Here is an 18,502-nt window from a genome sequence, read left to right as displayed (position 1 = left end):
AGTTACAAAACAACAACAATTTACGCAATGATTCAATACAATAAGCTGACCACAAACAAAAATATCGGGTTTCAAATTTTTCAGGGGGTAGTGAGGGTTGGGGTAAAATCATGCAGCCCCCTAAACCCCAGCTAGCCCCCAAAACGAAACCCACATCACCACAACACAAATCTTGCAAGCGAACAATAACGTGCAGAACCCGAGCAATGGTTACCCACTATTGTCGGGCGGTCACAGTCAGCAAACAAACATGGGCTCAAATTCAACGAAGAAAAGTTCCTGCTATCGTGGCGCGACGCTTCAACCGAGCCTGTAGAGGGACACACACATGTACGGCACCGGTTTAGGTTCGTATTTTTTTCTATCGTCCCAAACTGAACATATTTTTTTTAAAACAAGTTTCGCGCGGTTTGGAAATATATTATTTGCCTTAATAAAGTTAATAACTTGGGAACTGTGACAAATTTATAGAGCTCTTCTAACCAATGTATATTTTTTTCGACGTTTCGACGTCCTATACAGGTCGCCTTCATCAGGGTAAATAACACTGAATGCGCGTAGTACAGTGCACGATAAACAATGAAAAAAGGAATTAAACGCAAGCACGTCACAACGCAACGAAAACACTGCGCTATAACGAATGATTGGGCCTCGAATGTATAAAAATACATTTGCCAGAAGAGCTCTATAAACTTGATATTATGCCTGGCAGCAATAGCTTATATATTAGGAACTATAAGTTTAGTTAAATCTCGACGATTAGTGCAGAGGTACCATTAACACCAGTATGTAAATTGCTTATATGAGATCTGATCGACCCTTTTTATTGACAAATTTTTTTCTTAAACCCCAATTATTCTCAAATATGCTGAGTCATAAAACTGGCCCAGAAATCTTACTTGTGACGTTGCTTTCTGCAGTGGGGAATTCCCAACAACAAACAAGCGTGAAAATAATAAAAAGACAAGCATAAAGATAACAAAAAACACGTTGATAAAAGCGAACAATCAATAATCGCCATCTTGACAAAAGTGCAACGATGGCGTTACAATGGTGACTTAAAAAAACCAAATTTTCAGATTTTTTTACTAAAAATTTAAGCCAAATAAGTTGTGAATGACGTCATTGGGTGATGACGTAAGCACACGTGCGATGGGTGACGTCACGTGATTGGGTATACAGTCGTGCGATTTACGTTGAATCGTATTTTCAAATTGAAAATGCGAAGGTTACATTGAATATGCAAACAAAGTACATGCTTTGATGCTGTGTGAAATATACACGTGCTTTGGCATTCAGTATGCTTTATTAGGAATAGATATTAGCTCCGTGGGTATTAGTATAAAGGTGGCCATAACTCCTTGCTGGAAAGACTAGATTTCGGCTTTAATGGTTTGATAAAAAATATAATTGCAAAAAACTCCCCTAAAGATTTGAGAAATAACCTTGGTTAGACGTGTATAGTTGAAGACACACTCTAGAAGTAAAGTTCAGACCATAAGACATATTTATGTACAGGGAAAAATGCTTGAAGAGAATTTTGAAGCAAAATGCATAAACTTTTTTGCAGTTTAATATTCGTGAAAACCTGTTAGAAATTGCAAACTTTCATTCGTACTTACAACGCCTGGATTCTTTGCCTCTAACTTTGACATCTGAAACAGGAATTTCTAATCTTTTAATTGTTACGTTGGCAAAAAAAACATTTGTTGAGGACAGACAAGGTTGGACCTCTCAGGTTGAAATGTTATGCTACAAAACCGTCTTTTATATGTTCCTTTTTTTACAAACACAAAAACTTGAGATGATATGATTATCATTAATTTAAAAAAAACGAAATTTATACTAAAAAATATAAAAAAAATATTGCCGATACAAAAGTTTAGAAATTGAATTAATCAAGTAAATGAATTCATCTAAATGGTTACACTAAAGCCATTATCAAAAGGTTGAACATTGGGTTTGGAACCAATGTCCTTTAAACCATGCGGTAGTTGACTGAACAAATAGATAAAAAATCGTTGTTATTTTGCTAGAACGTTTTTTCTTAACCTGTGTTCGGCAAATTTTCCTATCTTTTTAGGTGAATAGATTTTGCCGGAAGTAACTATAAAACAGTCTTCTTTCTTCCTATTCGAGTTCCCTTTGCTGTGTTTCAGTCTAGTTTTTTTTTTTCATTTAGCAGAAAGAGCATAGATTGCGTACTATTACGTAATAATGACTTTTAATGTGTCTCGAAGTATTAATGCCTTGTCACAAAGCAAAAAATGCCGAGAAAAATATGTATGTCGCTTTATTAAAAAAATAATTTAAAGTTTTGCTTAGAACACTGGTTCGTTTTATAGGCAACAGCTAGGATAAAATTCGTTAAGAACCTTAGCAAGCAAAGCAGTTACACTAACCACCCTGGCTATAAATGTCATTTGCAATACTAGCAATACATTACCTTGTTGTAGTTGGCATCTTCAGCCACAGATCTCTGCATACTGATCAACTTGGGGCCTTTCTTTAGTACCCGCTTCGCTTGACACCAAGTTTTCACCAAATCTTGTGACCATTGTGTGAATTCCGGCTCAGTCTGCACGAAAAAAATAGTGTTGTGTTTTTGCAAGGGTGGCTAACTAGAGGCCACCAAATTAATGCACTTTACCCTTTTAAAACTTATTAACAACTTATATTCTGTTTGAGTCACGTACTGGCGATGCTGTTTATGCGAAATATATTTATCCTGAAGAATGAAGTAAGAGTTGTTTAAGGTTTTTTTTTCGGAACCCAAATCAATATTACTTTTTCTTTTAATTAAAATACTCGTAATTTGACCTTCCAATAAAATGCCTTCAATATTATCAGTGAAAAAAGGTGTTTACTACAAACAACAGATCTTCGCAAGTTTTTTAAATCAAATTACAGTGTCGATACAAGAAAATGGTAACCTTTAAAACAGCGAAAACGTTCAATTAAAATACCCACGGAAACATATCAAGAAAAATATTGTATTTTTTTCAGCAGAATTAATGTCAAATTGGACAGACTGTGGCGTTAAAAACGACCGCGTGCTCGGGAAGTGGTTATTTTAAGACAGAAAATAGAAGCACTGATCGACATTCACCTCAAATTGAACCTGAAAATATCGCTGATTTTTGCGACATTTTTTATAAGCAGCCAATAGCTGAGAGAATATGCGCAACGACCAATGTCTAAAAGCGGCATTTTTGCCTGATGGTATATTAACCTTGAATTGCATGCCTTAACTACATAAGAGAGATTTAAACATAAATGTTGATATTTTTATTATTATCAACTGGTATTTGAAATGTTTTTACAAAAAGGTATTTTAACTTTTTTTTTTTGAAATCACTACAAAAGTACTTCATGTTAGAAAATTGATATCAAACTTATTTGTAAAAAATGGAGTTCAAATTTAAAAAGTTCGTTAAGAAACCGTTTCAAACCAGCTGAAAATGTATGAGAAAAATACATGAACCGGTGTAGTTACATAAAATCACCGAAGAAAACAAATCCATCAAATGACAGCTGCGTGATACGTAGGTAAGCATAAATAGACTCGAAGCAGTGGAAATAACGACAACCGGATTCGTATTGTCAAAATCCCAATCCTATTTACGTTAATTGCGGTTATTTTGTCGACGTTAATATCAGCTGTTCTCGTCCGCATTGCATAGTGGCATACGTAGTCTTTTTGCTGTTTTATTAGGGTTATATTTGAAGCTTAATAACGATTGAAATTTGATCATAACAACGTAAGATTGCAATTCAGACAATGATCACACCAACAACAAAAAACAAGTATTCGAAAAGCAGTTTAATCAAAAAGTTCTATGCAGTGATCATTACTTAAACTGGGTCAAAAGGTCATTATCGGCTGGCTACCGAACGGTGAGAGGTCACTGCAGGTCAGTAATGCGAAACACAGTTAAAAACCTTATAGAGCTCTTCTGGCAATTGTATTTTTGTACCGACGTTTCAACGTCCTATACAGGTCGCTCAACAAAGATAAACAACGAAACATGCACTTGTACTACGCGCATTCAGTGTTATTTACCCAGATGAAGACGACCTGTATAGGATGTCGAAACGCCGGTACCAAAAAAAAGTATAGAGACATTCATTTCCAAGTACTTGAAATATATATGTACATGACTTTATTAAACTCCAGAGGCTACTTATTAGATGGGACTGCTGCCTTTAACCCTTGAGCAGCAAATGACTTGCGAAATATATAATATACTTCAGTACATACCTCGCATCTTATGATGATGTCTTTATTGGTGTCACGGGTCGATATAAAGATACAGAACTTCATCCCCTTCGCTTGTCCTTCTTTGATCATCGTCACCGATTCGAAAACCACCAGGTTCTTCTGCTAAACAGTTTGCAGATGTTGTACAATCGTGTATCAGTCAATAATGGATTTATGGTTTAATCAAGCTATTAGGTGTAACTGTACACGCATAATATTGGGGTATTAAACCATTCGTTTAGGAAACTTCTGCCGCCATATAAAGAAGTCTTTAAAAGCAATACAGTATTACTTTACTTTTGCAAATGACTTTGGTAAAATTAGGTAAAGTTATGTTCGTATGTTGCCCAAACAATTACCAATATAGAATATATACATATATGTGTGTTGTTGGCTAAAAAAGTCTTGGGTCTGTGTTTCAGGTCAATTGTTTGTCATAACAACAGATATGTTATAAAAGTTCCCAACAGTACGTGAACAGCCAACGGGTAAGGAGTATGTTAATGAACACATTTTTCGGGTATACGATTAAGTATATTGAATACCGTACGAAGATTCTCCTGCCCAGGGTAAACAAGGGAAAATAGGACAAAAAGTTCTCTCTTATGACAATAGAAGCAGTTATTTTTCACTTCAATTATAAATTAAACGAGGAGATATGAAATATTGCTTGAAAACGGCATTATATCTAATAACCCTATTTGTGGTTTTAAAGTGGTTTGAACTTGCAACATCAAGATTGTTTACATGTATGTTAGATAATGCACAGTGCTTTTCTATCGCTCAAATACAAGTCAACGCGTCCACCGTGGTTCGAAAAAGTCAACGCGTAACATCAGGGGAAATACGTAAAAGCTTTCGACGAACGGTGGTGAAACGCATTAAACGACCTCAAACCGGCACGACAAGCATTAAGCCTAAAAGGGTATCATCATGGGGAAAGTCCCTGCTTACCGATCCGTCGTGGTCTTTCCATTCCAGCCGGTTCGGGTAAAGATAGAAGTAGCGTTTCTGCCAGGCCGAAAGACTCAGCGGTCCGCCTAGCTTGTACATTACTCCATGCAACACACAGTCGTCTTGTAGTTTCTCTGTAAAAAGCAGAAGTGATTGATAAACAAAGTATGAAAAAAATATGAAAAAAAATCACGTTTGAGGGGCCCGTGGGTGAACCGCTGGGTCGTTCGGGGTCAAACTTTGGGAGGTTTAACTTTGGATGACTAACTAACATGTGTGTAAATTTGAACATGTTTAAAACACTCTTTCTTGACCAAATGGTTGCAACAAACCAGCGTTGGACAGAAAAAAAGACAAAGACGTGTCTTTTTGCTGGCATTGAATTCTCCTAATCCGGACATTTTTCTTGGACCAAACAAGTCCGGATTACCGAGGTTTACTATGTCTCATTATATGGTTGTTGTTTTTTCAGACCAACAGGCCGAACCGAAAACCAAAAACAAAATGTTTTACCCGCAAGGCATACATTTTTCATTTTCAGTACAAACAACATTAAATTTCAACACAAAATCCTGGATTTTAACACGAATTGTTTTCGCTTTTAACACGAGTCAAAAAGGACACAGACCCTAAAAAATCAATTGCAACGTCTGCTGTTGGCTTTTTCGCCTTGAAAAAAATCCACAATTTAAAAACGGTTGCAAAATTGTTAATCGTACCTGCGTCAAGGTATTTTCCTTTGGATTTTCTTTTCGTTTCCAGTTTGTCTGTTTCGTGGTTCACCATATCGAACACAGTGTCTGAAAGAAAACGGATATTCGTCACAACTGCCATTGTTACGCCATAAACAGTTCACGCACCTAACAATGATGCCAATGCAAAGATACAGTAATAAAAATCGGTTTCAGTTTCAATATCATTGTCGTAAATTTAATTTTAGATTTTTCATATATTACTCCACAGGTTATAACCAGTGGTGGGATTCAATTATTTGTCAGCCGGTTCTATCACAAAAGGCATATTTTTTCAGCCGGTTCTGTTACAAAAAAATCCATTGACAGTAAACTCTAATGCTAACCGGTTCGCTGATCTCATAAAATTTCGTGAGACGGTTCTATAGAAACTGTACGAACTGGCTGAATCCCACCACTGGGTAAAACGTTTTATGACTAACAATACGGTTTTTGGTAAGCGAATTTTTTTAAAAGGCTTGCTTATTAATTCGCTGGAATTGTTTTAGTTTGCAAATTTTAGTGCAATTGCGTGACGTCAATATAACGAAAAATTGAAGACATCCATCTGTATTTGATTGTTCTAAAATTGAAAAAAAGAGCAAAAAACAAAGGACAGTCTATTAATGGAAAAAATTTCCAATTGTGTACGTAACAATACGAAACTAATTGATCCATAAAAGATTTAAAGGCAGTTAAAAATTGTTCGTACAAAAGCATGCAACTTAACAGGCATAATCAAACTTGTTTAAACCCGGATGCATCAGAATATGATCGTGCACGTATTAACAAACAGCTGACAGATTTCTAGTAGTTTAACCTGTGAATAGCACACGGGCAGCTACACGACAGTTTAACAGTTGGCTAAGTTCACGGAAAACAGACGCACGGTAAAGAGACTTCCGCTTGAAGTTAGGGGGAGGGGACGGATGAATAATAATCAGCAACATTAACTGGCTTCCGAAACAAAACAAAACGCGGTTAGGTTGATTATTTGAGTCTGTAAGGGACAACGACTTTGTAGAAGGATGCGGACACAACATTGTTGGTGTTAGGGACTAAACGAAGCAATATATTCTCCACAAAATCTACATAATGTTGTTTTATAGAGGCTTGGATTAGAGTAATATATACCAAAATATCACAAAGCCTGCAAGAGTCTTTTTGTTTATCTAAATCTAAACCGTTTTTAAACTGGCAGCAAGATACGGTAAAATTGGCCTGCGGGGGATTCGAACACACGACTGAATGCAGAACTGTTACCTAGATCAGTGTTTTTCAACCTTTTTGAGCCACGGAACACAGAATGCATTAAAATATTCTTGCGGGCCACCAACAAAACTACTGTATTGTACTTAAAGCAGCAAAAGGCCCACGCAATGGCATCCTCATTATATTACAACGAGTCTTATTGTCATTACACAACAATAAGCAAATCACGATGGGATATTCAAACTATTGATAGTAGATGGAAGAAAGCTATTTACACCCACCAGTGCTTTTGGACAGCTGTTCTATCAAAACAACATTTTTTTGCGGAACACCTGACGATCTTTCGCGGAAAACAGTTTGAAAATCACTGATCTAAGCTATTTAGGTTCGGTGGTAATACTTGTTCAAAGTCCAATCACAGATCCTACTGCCTGGGAAGGAAGCTTAACCCGTCAGCTTTCATAGTTAAGTATTAGTCATCTACTATAATTTAGATCCATTACTAAGTTTCCTGTAAAGCTGGCAAAAGATAACGACAAACTGATGTAGAAATCATAGTACGACACGCGTGTAGAGGTTGATACAACAGATCAAGCCCGTTCCTTAAGCATTTTTGTGCGACACGTGTAAGATCAATCTAGCCTGCGGTGGGATTCGAACCCATGACATTATTATGTGCGACGCTTCATTCACTAAAACAGAGTCAAGCACGCCAGAACCCGTAGAAGGTTGAAATCTCGTCAAAATTACAATTTTTTATGATAACTAATGTAAATTTTTGACGCAAATGTGCTAAGTCTGAAGCCAGGTCCGAATTGGGAGCTTACCCAACGTCCAGCTCTGCACCGAAATATAGAAATATTAAGCTTTTATTTTGCTGTCAAAACAGTTAGGTGGATGACACGTTCTTAAGTTACGCAATACATCATGTTGTGTTTGAGGCGAAATGAACTAGAAGGGTGGCTTAGCACATATGGCAACATTCACTATGGTGTATTTCGAAACAATTTTTTCTGTAGTTAGTTTAGAATGGGTCCCATAATAGCCAAAGTTTTTATTACCTTGGTTTGTTTCCGCAAGCCGAAACTTACGGGGCCCACACATGCAAAACATGCACTTTATTAGGCAACTGTGATAATTTTTTGGTGTATGAGTTTAAACCGGCCGATCTACTACATCTACCACCTGTGAAAGTTTCATCCAAATCCATCAAACATTTGATGGCAAAATGGGGCGGATTATACACAGCGACAAAAATGCTACACTTAATAACATGTAAACCAGGGGTCGGCAACCTTTTAGGCGACGCGTGCCAATTTATTTCCATGTGTTAATGACCTCGCATGCCAACGTTTTTCTAAATAATAGTGGTTCGTGCCAGCATTTATCAATAATACACAGAAAGCAGAGTGTTTGTGCACGTAAGGCTGAATTTTAACACAATGGCATGATAAAAACTATAAACAAGCAGTGTAACAGGTTAAATTGTTACTTCAATATATTCGCAATTTCCGACCCCTGATGTAAAGGCATTGCAGCTGAAAAAAAAATCGCTTTTTACTTACCGCAAATTTCTTTTTGCCAGCGTGAAGAAACGACCAAATCGAAATCTTTGTAGAGTTCTTGGTCTGTGTCGTTCAGTTTGATTCCCTTTGTTTCGTCATCATCAAAATTGCCGATGTCAAACGCGTCAGCTGCGTTTACTTCGCCACGTGGTGGAGTTAGAGGGGGAATGTACTAAAAAAGGGTAATAAAAAATTCATGGAAATTCTATCGGCTTGAAAGTGACAAAAATGTTTAGAGTTTCAATTATGAAACAAACGTTTTTAATGCTGTTTTTGCATAAATGCCACCGATTTTAAGTCGTCAATTTTTATTTTTATTTGTGCAAACCCTTAATTTTACCGATAAATCAGTGTCCCAAGCTAATCTAGCTATGACTGTGCTATAAATGATAACAGTATCATTTTCATGTGTTGTAAAAAAATGTTTTATATTAGCTCACAAGTTATTGTAAAAATATAAAATAAATCTTATAAATAATAATGCATGGCAAACCTAACGATAGTCACAAACAGTTTGAACTAAAATATTAAACTAATAAATATTGAGAGTCATGAAAAAAATCCACAATTTTAAAATTCAAAAAACGTTAAATTTTCTGTATAAATTTACGATGAACAAACAAATTTCATCATCAGCTTATTAAACCTTCCTACTTGACTTGTCCCATTTGTGTTACGTAAGCCATGTAGGGTGTGAGATTCGGCAGGCAGAAGTGCAGACGCATTGATTTCAAGATTACAAAATCAATGCAGCCATCAACGTGACAAACGACAATTGAATTAGGACACAGCCTGAGCTAAACCAATTCCAATCGCTTTATATGTGCGCAAGACTCAATTTAAATAGAGTTTATAGCTTATGTGTACATTTTTTTCCATTCTTAAGAATTAAATCGCCAGAAACGGCCTTGGTGTAGTGAATGAACACTTATAACTGCATACACTGTTGCTTTACCAAAAAAACAATAAAGTTTTACAAATGGCGTCAGAAAACATGACGTCACAAAACCATGACGTCATACTTGAATTGTAACTATAGCTGACAAATTTTTAATTAATTTCAAACAATTCCTCACCCAATAATGACAAAACAGATATAATTAAAACCGATATATGACGTCATAATTTCGTGACGTCAGAGTTCAAATGGGGTTCTGTTGATATTTTTTCTCTGGAAGTTTAAAAAAACACTTTTTTTTACCTTTTGTCTGAAAACTTGTTCCCAATCAACATCTTCGAAAAATTTATGTTCCTTTAATTCTTGGCCTCTGTGTAGCACATTTTGAATTAGACAAGTTTAAGACAAAAAAAACACACATTTAATCTCAAAATACATTTTTTCAAAAAACCAAACCACTGGTATTTTGTTTAGCATTACACCAGTTGAACGACAAATTAGTTAAATATGCAACCTGGTGGACGAAACGCTTGTTCAGTATTTTCCACAAACAGTATTATAGCACATTTGGTTTATTTGACAAATCATTTCAAAACTGGATTCAATCAATCAATGTGTTCATATTTTTGTTTAATTTCACATGAAAACAATATGTGTTAAATTATACTTTAGACCTATTAATTTGAGTTTTTCATAAGTTAAACGACTTTTATTTTTTATCATTAAACTACATTTAAAATCGCCTAAAAAAATCAAAAATACGATTCGTCTTTATAACATAAATATTTTTGGAAACACTGACCCCCTTCCTCTGCATCCGATTCTCTCTTTCGGATCTTTGGTCAGAAGCTGAGCAAGGAATGACGACACTTCCGGTGACATGCTTTCCGGCATTTTCACTTCCTGAAAAAGTAAATCGGAAAAAAATCTAAGAAATGTTCTATATATATTTCGCAAAATTGTACACCGTCAGTATCTGAAAAACAGCATCCACCTAAAAAAACTGTTTTTTAATGTTTCTGCATAAAAGCCACTTATTTTACGTCGTTCATTTTGATTTTTAATTGTGCAAAACCCGAAATTTTACAGATCAAGAAACATAACATAGCTCAGCGGCCATTTATTTTCGTTGGAATGTACCTAAAGTAGTTATTATTTTCTCAAAATGATGTTTTACAGCGAAGCTCCCCCAAAAAGACAATTTGCATGAATGAAAATATGTCAAGCAAGGCTATATTAAAACCACACAAGCTAGAGAATTTTACATTCCATATTAGCATAAACCACCAGAATATGCAAATTACTGGCTATGACGTCACAATGCACGAACCGTGGTCAATGTCATTTTGTCGATCTCGGCTTTGTCCTTGGTCTTGTGGTTGCGAAACGGGGAATGTCCCCTCAACAGCTTGTAAAGAGTACATCCGTATGAGAACCAATCTGCGCTTGTGCCATAAGCTACCCCCTTCATTAGAACTTCTGGGGCAATATAACCATGTGTTCCACTGAAAAATAAACGGAATATGATACATAGGGAGGACACGGATTTTTAATACATTACATTAGTTGTTGCTGCCATAATATCAACTTTATAGGCAAAAATCTCTTTTGGCAATTGTATTTTGGCACTGAAGTTTCAAAGTCCTATACATGTCGCCTTCATCAGGGTAAACAACACTGAATGCGCGTAGTACAGTGCACGATAAACACAGGAAAAAGAATTAAACGCAGGACGTCGAAACGTCGGTGCAAAAATACAATTGCCAGAAGAGATCTATAAAGTTAAACTTTTTCATAACTTTTGATGAAAACATCGATGGTTGTAACATCTGCAATAGTATGTATTTACTGCATAAAAACTGCAGACAGTGTTTTGACCTATAAGATTTCATCAGTGCAGCTGGTGACAAGACATTGGCCGTATTGGCTAGTGTAGCCTGATTAAGGTACTCTAGCTTGTTTGGAGTAACAGACTGCAAAGCCATGCCTTATCAAATCTGTTTGAGGCCACAAATGGACGTAAAACATAGAGGAACTCGATCACAATTGCCAAGCAACTACCGTTGGGGCAACGTCTGTCACCAGATGAACTGTTGAGCGCATCATAGTTGAAACAGTGTGCACTGTCTGTACTTAGTTTTAAAAAAAATGTCTTCGAGTTAAGAAAAAATCATTTTTTGCATCAAATGTATGTGATGTCAATCTTTGTCGTTTAAACTTTTTTTGCAACGAAGCATGCTACAACAGAATAATATGCAAAATGAAATTGGATAAATTGCAATAAAAAAATTAATCAAAAAAAAGTTTAATCATGGTTGCGTCAAAATATTGAGAAACGAAAACAAATACAATGACCCAGTCACAATTTAAGTGGCACAGGTCATAGAGATAATCCTTTTGTTAATCAATAGAGAAGCAATCAACATTCCATGCTTGCAAGAACATGTGGTGAACCATGTTTCAAAGAGCATCCACTGCAAACGCTGCATCTACGCTCCCTGGGGTAATCAGTAGTTGATTTCTGCCGCTACATTTAGTCATGCACCAGAACAGAAGAGCTACAGCAATTTGTCCTATTGTGTTCTATGCAGTAGGAACAAAACCTGGCATATTACTTTCATTTGAAGGTATTCTCAACAGTTTTTAAAATTGTTTGTGTGAAAAAATTGATTTCGATGTGCTTTTGCATGGCATCCTTGAACCCTGCATAAAGTACCATATCTTTTTGCTTTTAAAATAAAGTTTTATCGTTATGGGGGCTTTGAACATAAAACACAATTAAAGTTTGACCAAACAAGAGTGAAACTGTGTTAAACACAAAAAGTAAAAATATCAATCATTATAACTCCACATGATTCCTTTTAAAACTAAAAAAAACACCAACAAACAACGGAATAAGTTTATAGAGAGGATGTAAACTACATTTGCCAGAAGATATTATGCCTATAGGCAGCAATAGCTTATATATTGAAACAACTGAATGTATGTGATTCCTTTGAACCTACTTTACAATCACAGAATCATAGTGAAAATTAATTTTAATTTACGTTTTAATGTTACAGTGTTTAATATTTTAAAGAAAAATATAGTGTTTTATCAAAACCATTTCCAAAGACAAAATTTTAGAGGTTTAAAGTTGCTTGAAGATCCCATTGTATTTGAAGATGGCGATTAAATTAAGTGGTCTGATAAAATTGCATTGCGATATAATATCATAGATTGAGTGGCGTCGAATGCATAAATGCTATGTATCCCTTAGGGAGAAGAATTGACATGCAGACAGCTATGATCTAAGCATCTGATGACAAGCAATGTTAAGTCACAATAAGACTGTCAATATTTAATACTGACCAAATGTTAGACATTTAATGTATAGGAAATTTACATGATGACATATATCAACGTCAACTGCAGATAAATGGAATACTTGATTCTATTTGAATAAGGTATCAATATATTTAAAAAAAATCATGTTTAGGGGGTTGTGGGTGAACTGCCAGGTCATTTCACATCAAACTTTGGGAGGATCAACTTTGGATAACTAACTAACATCTGTGTAAATGTAAGTAAGTTTGAAGTACTCTTTCTTGACCAAATGGTTGTAACAAACCAAAATTAGACAGAAACGAAACATAAACTTGGTCAAAAACACTATGTCTCCCCTCCTTCAGAAAGGACACTGATCAAAATGCTACAGAGTGCTGCAAATAAAATACTGGTAACAAAGAAATTCTATTTGAATAAGATACTAATGATTATTGATTACCCTTTTTGTCTGGACAAAAATAATTGAACAAAACGAATCACTTGCCATGTACAAACCAGACCTGTACATGTAATAGGGTAGAGGTTTTTAACCAGGGGTAAATTGACTAGAAATTGTTCCAATTAGTATGACGTATAGAATTGCACTTACACACTGGCTTGAGGTTTCTTCTTGGAAAGATCGCAGGCCAAACCCAAGTCTGATATCTTGGTGTGTCCCTTTTCATCGAGCAGAATATTGGCAGGCTGATAATGACAAAAATTTCAAGGATAGTTTAAAAGACAAAAACAGCTCAAATGGATTTTGCCTTTATGGCGTAACACATACAACCACATAACAAAGTGCTTTATTCATGTGATGATCCATCTACTGACATAAAGCCATCAACAGAGTGTATTTTTTCGACGGCAAAACAGAAAATGCAATGCTGCTCAATCTGTGGTTTGTGCAATTGTTATAATGCTAAAGTTTAATGGTTGAAAACAGAGCACTTATATAAAAGTTATACAAAAATGTCAAAATTACTGTTAAAAAACATATCTGTTGTTACACTATACACCGATCAGTTCATAAGTTTAATAACAATCCAAATAGATAATAAATTGACACTATCATTCAAACATTTCAGCGTATATGTTGTCATTTCGGCGTAACAAAAAATTATTTAATTACAAAAGATCACCTTTAAATCCCTGTACACAATGCCACGCTGGTGCATATGATCAAGACCGAGTAGAATCTCCGAGGCATAAAACCGAACCTCGTTTTCAGTGAAAACTCCTCGTTGTGTTAATTGGTAGTGCAAGTCTCCACCTGATGGGGCACAAGATTCAAGAAAATTTATACGCTACATTTGACAGAGTGAATGAAATTGTTGCTTGTTTGAGTAAAAAGTTGCTAAAAGTCGACTGTGGGTATCAAACAATACAAGTTAATTGAGAAGTTTTCCTTAATTTACATCTTAAATCATGAGGGCATTTGATGAGTTTAATGACAATATATCGGCCTAAATAGATGTAAAAAGTGACATGCTTTAATATTTAAATGTTTATCCCTGATGATGGCATAAGCATTTGCACAAACGTTTTAATAAAAAAGCATGTCACTTTCTTGTCTACTTGGACTGAAAAAATCCATATATAATGTTTAAAAACAGTTCACAATCTGTGCTCTATGGGCATTACTGTGCCTTGTGAAGAGTTTCATAGAAAAAATTGTTTTTATTCACAGCAAACAGTTTTAGTGATTTTGTGCTAAAAATAAGACAAGCACAAAAAACTCTATTACAGATCACTATCACTATTTTTAGTCTGATTACAAATTACTCCACAAAAATATGCCATTAATCACAGAGCTTATGACTTATGTGTAACAAGCAAGTATAACAAAATTTATGATGGCAGCATACAGTCAGTGAATAATGATAATCTATTTGCAGATGGTTGTTCAAATTTCAAACTATCTTTTAAAAAAAGTGACCAAGCCATTACCTGATTCATAAATTATTTGACTCACAATGCTTAGGCATAGGGGAACTGTGGTTTAGAATAGAATCAACTGTCACTGCAAAGTAATGGACATTTCCAGCCATTCAATATAAACTCAGTGAGGCTTGTGATATAGTTATCAGGGTTTTGACATGCGGGTAATTAGTTACTGGATAGGTGAAAATGAAATGCTTGGTTCGGCCACATCTCAATTGTCAAGTCATGCTTTGCTATTCCTAACAAAACACAGTATTAACAACATGTTTCTATGACACCGAAATTTTTGTTGTTGTTTGAATGATACCACCATATTTTTGTCACAAATATTATACTGAACAGACTTGAAACGCTTAAAGTATAGTTTTATATTTCCACAACAAAGCTATATATTTAGGTGCACAATTCGCGCTTTTTAAAACCCTAACCATAAACAAACAAGTCATTCCATTAGTGTAAAACATATAGTTTGAGAGCAACATGTGTCTTTCTGAAATGAATGAATGTAAAAACCAAGAAACCTTATGTTTTACACAAATATACATTTATCAAGTTTGAAAAGTTTTTTGAACAGGCCAATGGCCTTAATTGTCAATTTATATGAATGTTAAAGTTTAAGTATTACAGCGTAAAAATTGTAATAACCACGGCACTACCACATGGCAAAAAATTTAACTGATAAATGACTTTTTCAAAGAGCAGTGACTGTGTTTAAGAACAGTTTAGCATTAAGACTCTTGCAAGAAGCCACAACAAAGCATGATGCGGCAGTTCCTGGGAACTGGGAAGGAAATGCGATATATATACATAAACACGAGCTCACCATTCATTAGGTCAAGAACGAAACACAATTTGTCTGGCGACTGAAACGCATACGAGATGCAGACAATAAACGGTGAATCAACCTGTAAGAAATATAACATGGTTTAATATACTGGGGCTGCTGCAAACAAAACAAATATTGTTTTAAGCTACAAAAATAACAGTTTAATAGTCAAGTGGGATTTTTAATGGGCAGTATTAGATAGGGATTAAGAAATGATGTTTTTCTTGCAAAAAATCAAAGTTTTAAATTGTTTGTATAAGGCAGCTATATTGGTAGATAACATTATCACAGCACATAATCAGCGTTTTGATCCCTTGTATCACATCAAATTAAAATCTCAAGGCATGCTTACTTTTATATGCAAATTTATACAATGATTTGTAAATTTTGCGCAGTTCATTACAAAAAAAAAACATTGTTGGTCATATTTATTGGGACATAAAATAAATGCGAATTTCTACAAAATGTACGAAAGACAAAATAATATTTCTGTGTGATTTTCCGCTTTATTATGAATATACAATATTATAAACAAGGATGAAAAAAACAAGCCTATTTCTTTAACAGCTGTTGCCATTGTATACATTAGACAGAGTAGGCAGCAAGACAACAAGTTGAAAGTGTATGCTGACTTCCCGTTAAAGAAAACAACATCAATTAGGCTTAACAGGAACTGTCACTCTAGTGGGACACTTATATGGAGCAAAAGCACAATGCAAAAAGACTCAATTTTACCAACGGCCATATCCCCCAAGCATGAATTATGCATCAAATCAATGTATGTTGAAAAACTATACTCAACCTTTTATGGGACAAAGAAATGACATAAATCTGTGTGTCGCAAGTTTAAATAAACCATGATTGGCAGGGTTTTAGAAAAGATTATTTAAATGCAGTAAAGGTGAAACAAAGGATACTGGTACAAAAAGCCAATTTCTTTATCTATTTTAACATTAAAGAATGTAGTTTTGGATGCGATGCCTTTGTACTGCAATGTGATATTGTCAGTAGCAGATTTAGAGCATATTAATCTGTCAGAAGGTTGGACACCTTTGCTAGGAGATTATCAATGTGATATATACATAGCCACCATAAAGAACTGTCAATGGCATATGTCGGGTCACTGGCCAATGCATTGGCAACGTATCATGTCACTGTACAATAACAAATCAATAATAACAACGGTCACATAATTATTTTACAAAGCACTGCCTCTATATAGCTTGATCTCAGCATACTTTACATATCCATGCATCTTATGGTAATAGTTAGTGCCATTTTATAGCGGTATTTACAAATCTTATATACTTTATTATAACTAGAATTTACAACCTATTTTGTTACTTTTAGGGATGTCTAATGGTTTGCAGGAAAGAAATAACTAGTAATTGGGCAAAATAGAAGGTTAATATTGTGTAAAAAACATTTCCTAAATAAAGCAAGTCTATTACACCATGCAAAATCTGTTACCCTCAAAAAGGCCTATCAAGTTAGGCTTAAAAAGGGTGAAAATGTGGTAAAATGGTATGCTTTAAATGTACACAGATTTAAAAGGCAACTGTCTTTAGTAACGATTATTCTACGAAACATATTATCTAGTCAAGTGTCAGGAAAGTAACAACATGACGTGAAAAAGTTGACAAAACAGCCAGGGGGCAAAACTATGTTGGGAGCATATATCGTTTACAGGGATAATATGTTTTCAACACTGCTCTGACCACAGTATGATACACCACACAATATTGATATTGTAAGTTCTATTGTGCGGTTGTCAAAATCAAATTCACCATTGCAATAAATAGGCCAAAGCTGCAAAGTGAATTTTAAGGGGCAGTGGTTCTTAGCCTTTTTCGGTTCTTTCCTTCCTTAACAGTTTAAACACTTTTAATCCTCTTTAATTACTACATAGTAGATGCTAAACCATACAAAAGATCATTTAAAATTGGGTCTTTTATCAACTTCACAGGTTGTATTTCCAAAGCTTAAGTGTCTATTTACAAACCACTTGTAGATTCCTCCCCTCAAGTTTTAAAATTGCTACCTGGCTGGGAACCACTGGTGTAGGCCATGGCCTTAATTCTTTATTTATTTATTTTACTAAAAGCAGTGGTCAACATATAGAAAATTTGATGTTATTGCTATTAGATACAACTACACATAATTAGTAAATGTTTTTCTTACCATTTGTAGCATGCTTCTTTCATTTAAAGACAACGATTCCCCTTGCTTTAACTTAATTCGCTTTTTATCCAAGCATTTCATGGCATACCTGTAAAAGGAAAAAGGCACATGGTTCAAAAACTGAAGAGCATTGATTAAATTATTTTTGTTAAGAATATACAAACTGTGCCATAATCTATTCCTCATACAAACTTGAAAAAAAAGATATTTTAATTCTTAAAAAGTGTATCAAAAATGAAGAGTATTACATTTTACAATACTTTTTGCAAACAGTATATTCTTGCAATACCAAATGGCTAAACAAGAGTTTTTAAAATAGGGATATCGCTCACATAAAATATCACATTAAATATTCATGATGTATTGGACCAAGTAATGAGATTGTAATGCCCTATGCACCGATGTATTACAAAACCTAAGCAGACAGAACAACCATAGTCCAGTTTGCAGGGTTTATACTAAACTAAAATCAATATGCCAACTGTCAAAACGTAGAATTGAAATAAATCATTTTGAGTTTTTTGAAATGCGAAAAATTGGCAAAAGAGTTTAGCATAACCAAGTTTGTTGAAACAAATATTTCACACACAAAATCATTCAATGGATTATTCCAAACTTACACAT

At 34.8% G+C, this 18,502-nt stretch overlaps 1 protein-coding gene across 7 annotated transcripts in view; it reads right to left on the bottom strand.

Annotated features, from left to right (window-relative positions):
* Nucleotides 1-18,502, bottom strand: part of LOC145233144 (G protein-coupled receptor kinase 3-like) — a 30,284-nt gene that overhangs the window by 3,458 nt on the left and 8,324 nt on the right. Inside the window, exons 9-22 of one of the 7 annotated variants that reach the window (XM_080097809.1) lie at nt 17,879-17,966; nt 15,695-15,776; nt 14,070-14,200; nt 13,538-13,632; nt 10,952-11,126; nt 10,424-10,524; nt 9,925-9,991; nt 8,724-8,895; nt 5,935-6,015; nt 5,216-5,349; nt 4,262-4,384; nt 2,447-2,578; nt 1,623-1,655; nt 219-310 (exon numbers count right to left, since the gene is read on the bottom strand). In XM_080097809.1, coding sequence (XP_079953935.1) covers nt 263-310; nt 1,623-1,655; nt 2,447-2,578; nt 4,262-4,384; nt 5,216-5,349; nt 5,935-6,015; nt 8,724-8,895; nt 9,925-9,991; nt 10,424-10,524; nt 10,952-11,126; nt 13,538-13,632; nt 14,070-14,200; nt 15,695-15,776; nt 17,879-17,966 — 1,462 coding nt within the window. In that variant the 3' untranslated portion in view covers nt 219-262. Of the gene's footprint in view, nt 1-214; nt 311-1,622; nt 1,656-2,446; nt 2,579-4,261; nt 4,385-5,215; nt 5,350-5,934; nt 6,016-8,723; nt 8,896-9,924; nt 9,992-10,423; nt 10,525-10,951; nt 11,127-13,537; nt 13,633-14,069; nt 14,201-15,694; nt 15,777-17,878; nt 17,967-18,502 lie in introns of all 7 variants that reach the window. The other 6 variants (XM_080097810.1, XM_080097805.1, XM_080097806.1 and 3 more) reach the window with 6 other exon arrangements.

This window comes from Phallusia mammillata, chromosome 6 (assembly GCF_965637545.1).
Source record: "Phallusia mammillata chromosome 6, kaPhaMamm4.hap1.1, whole genome shotgun sequence".
Lineage (NCBI taxonomy): Eukaryota > Metazoa > Chordata > Ascidiacea > Phlebobranchia > Ascidiidae > Phallusia > Phallusia mammillata.
Note: the sequence above shows the minus strand (reverse complement) of the source record. Positions and strands in the feature narration are given on the sequence as shown.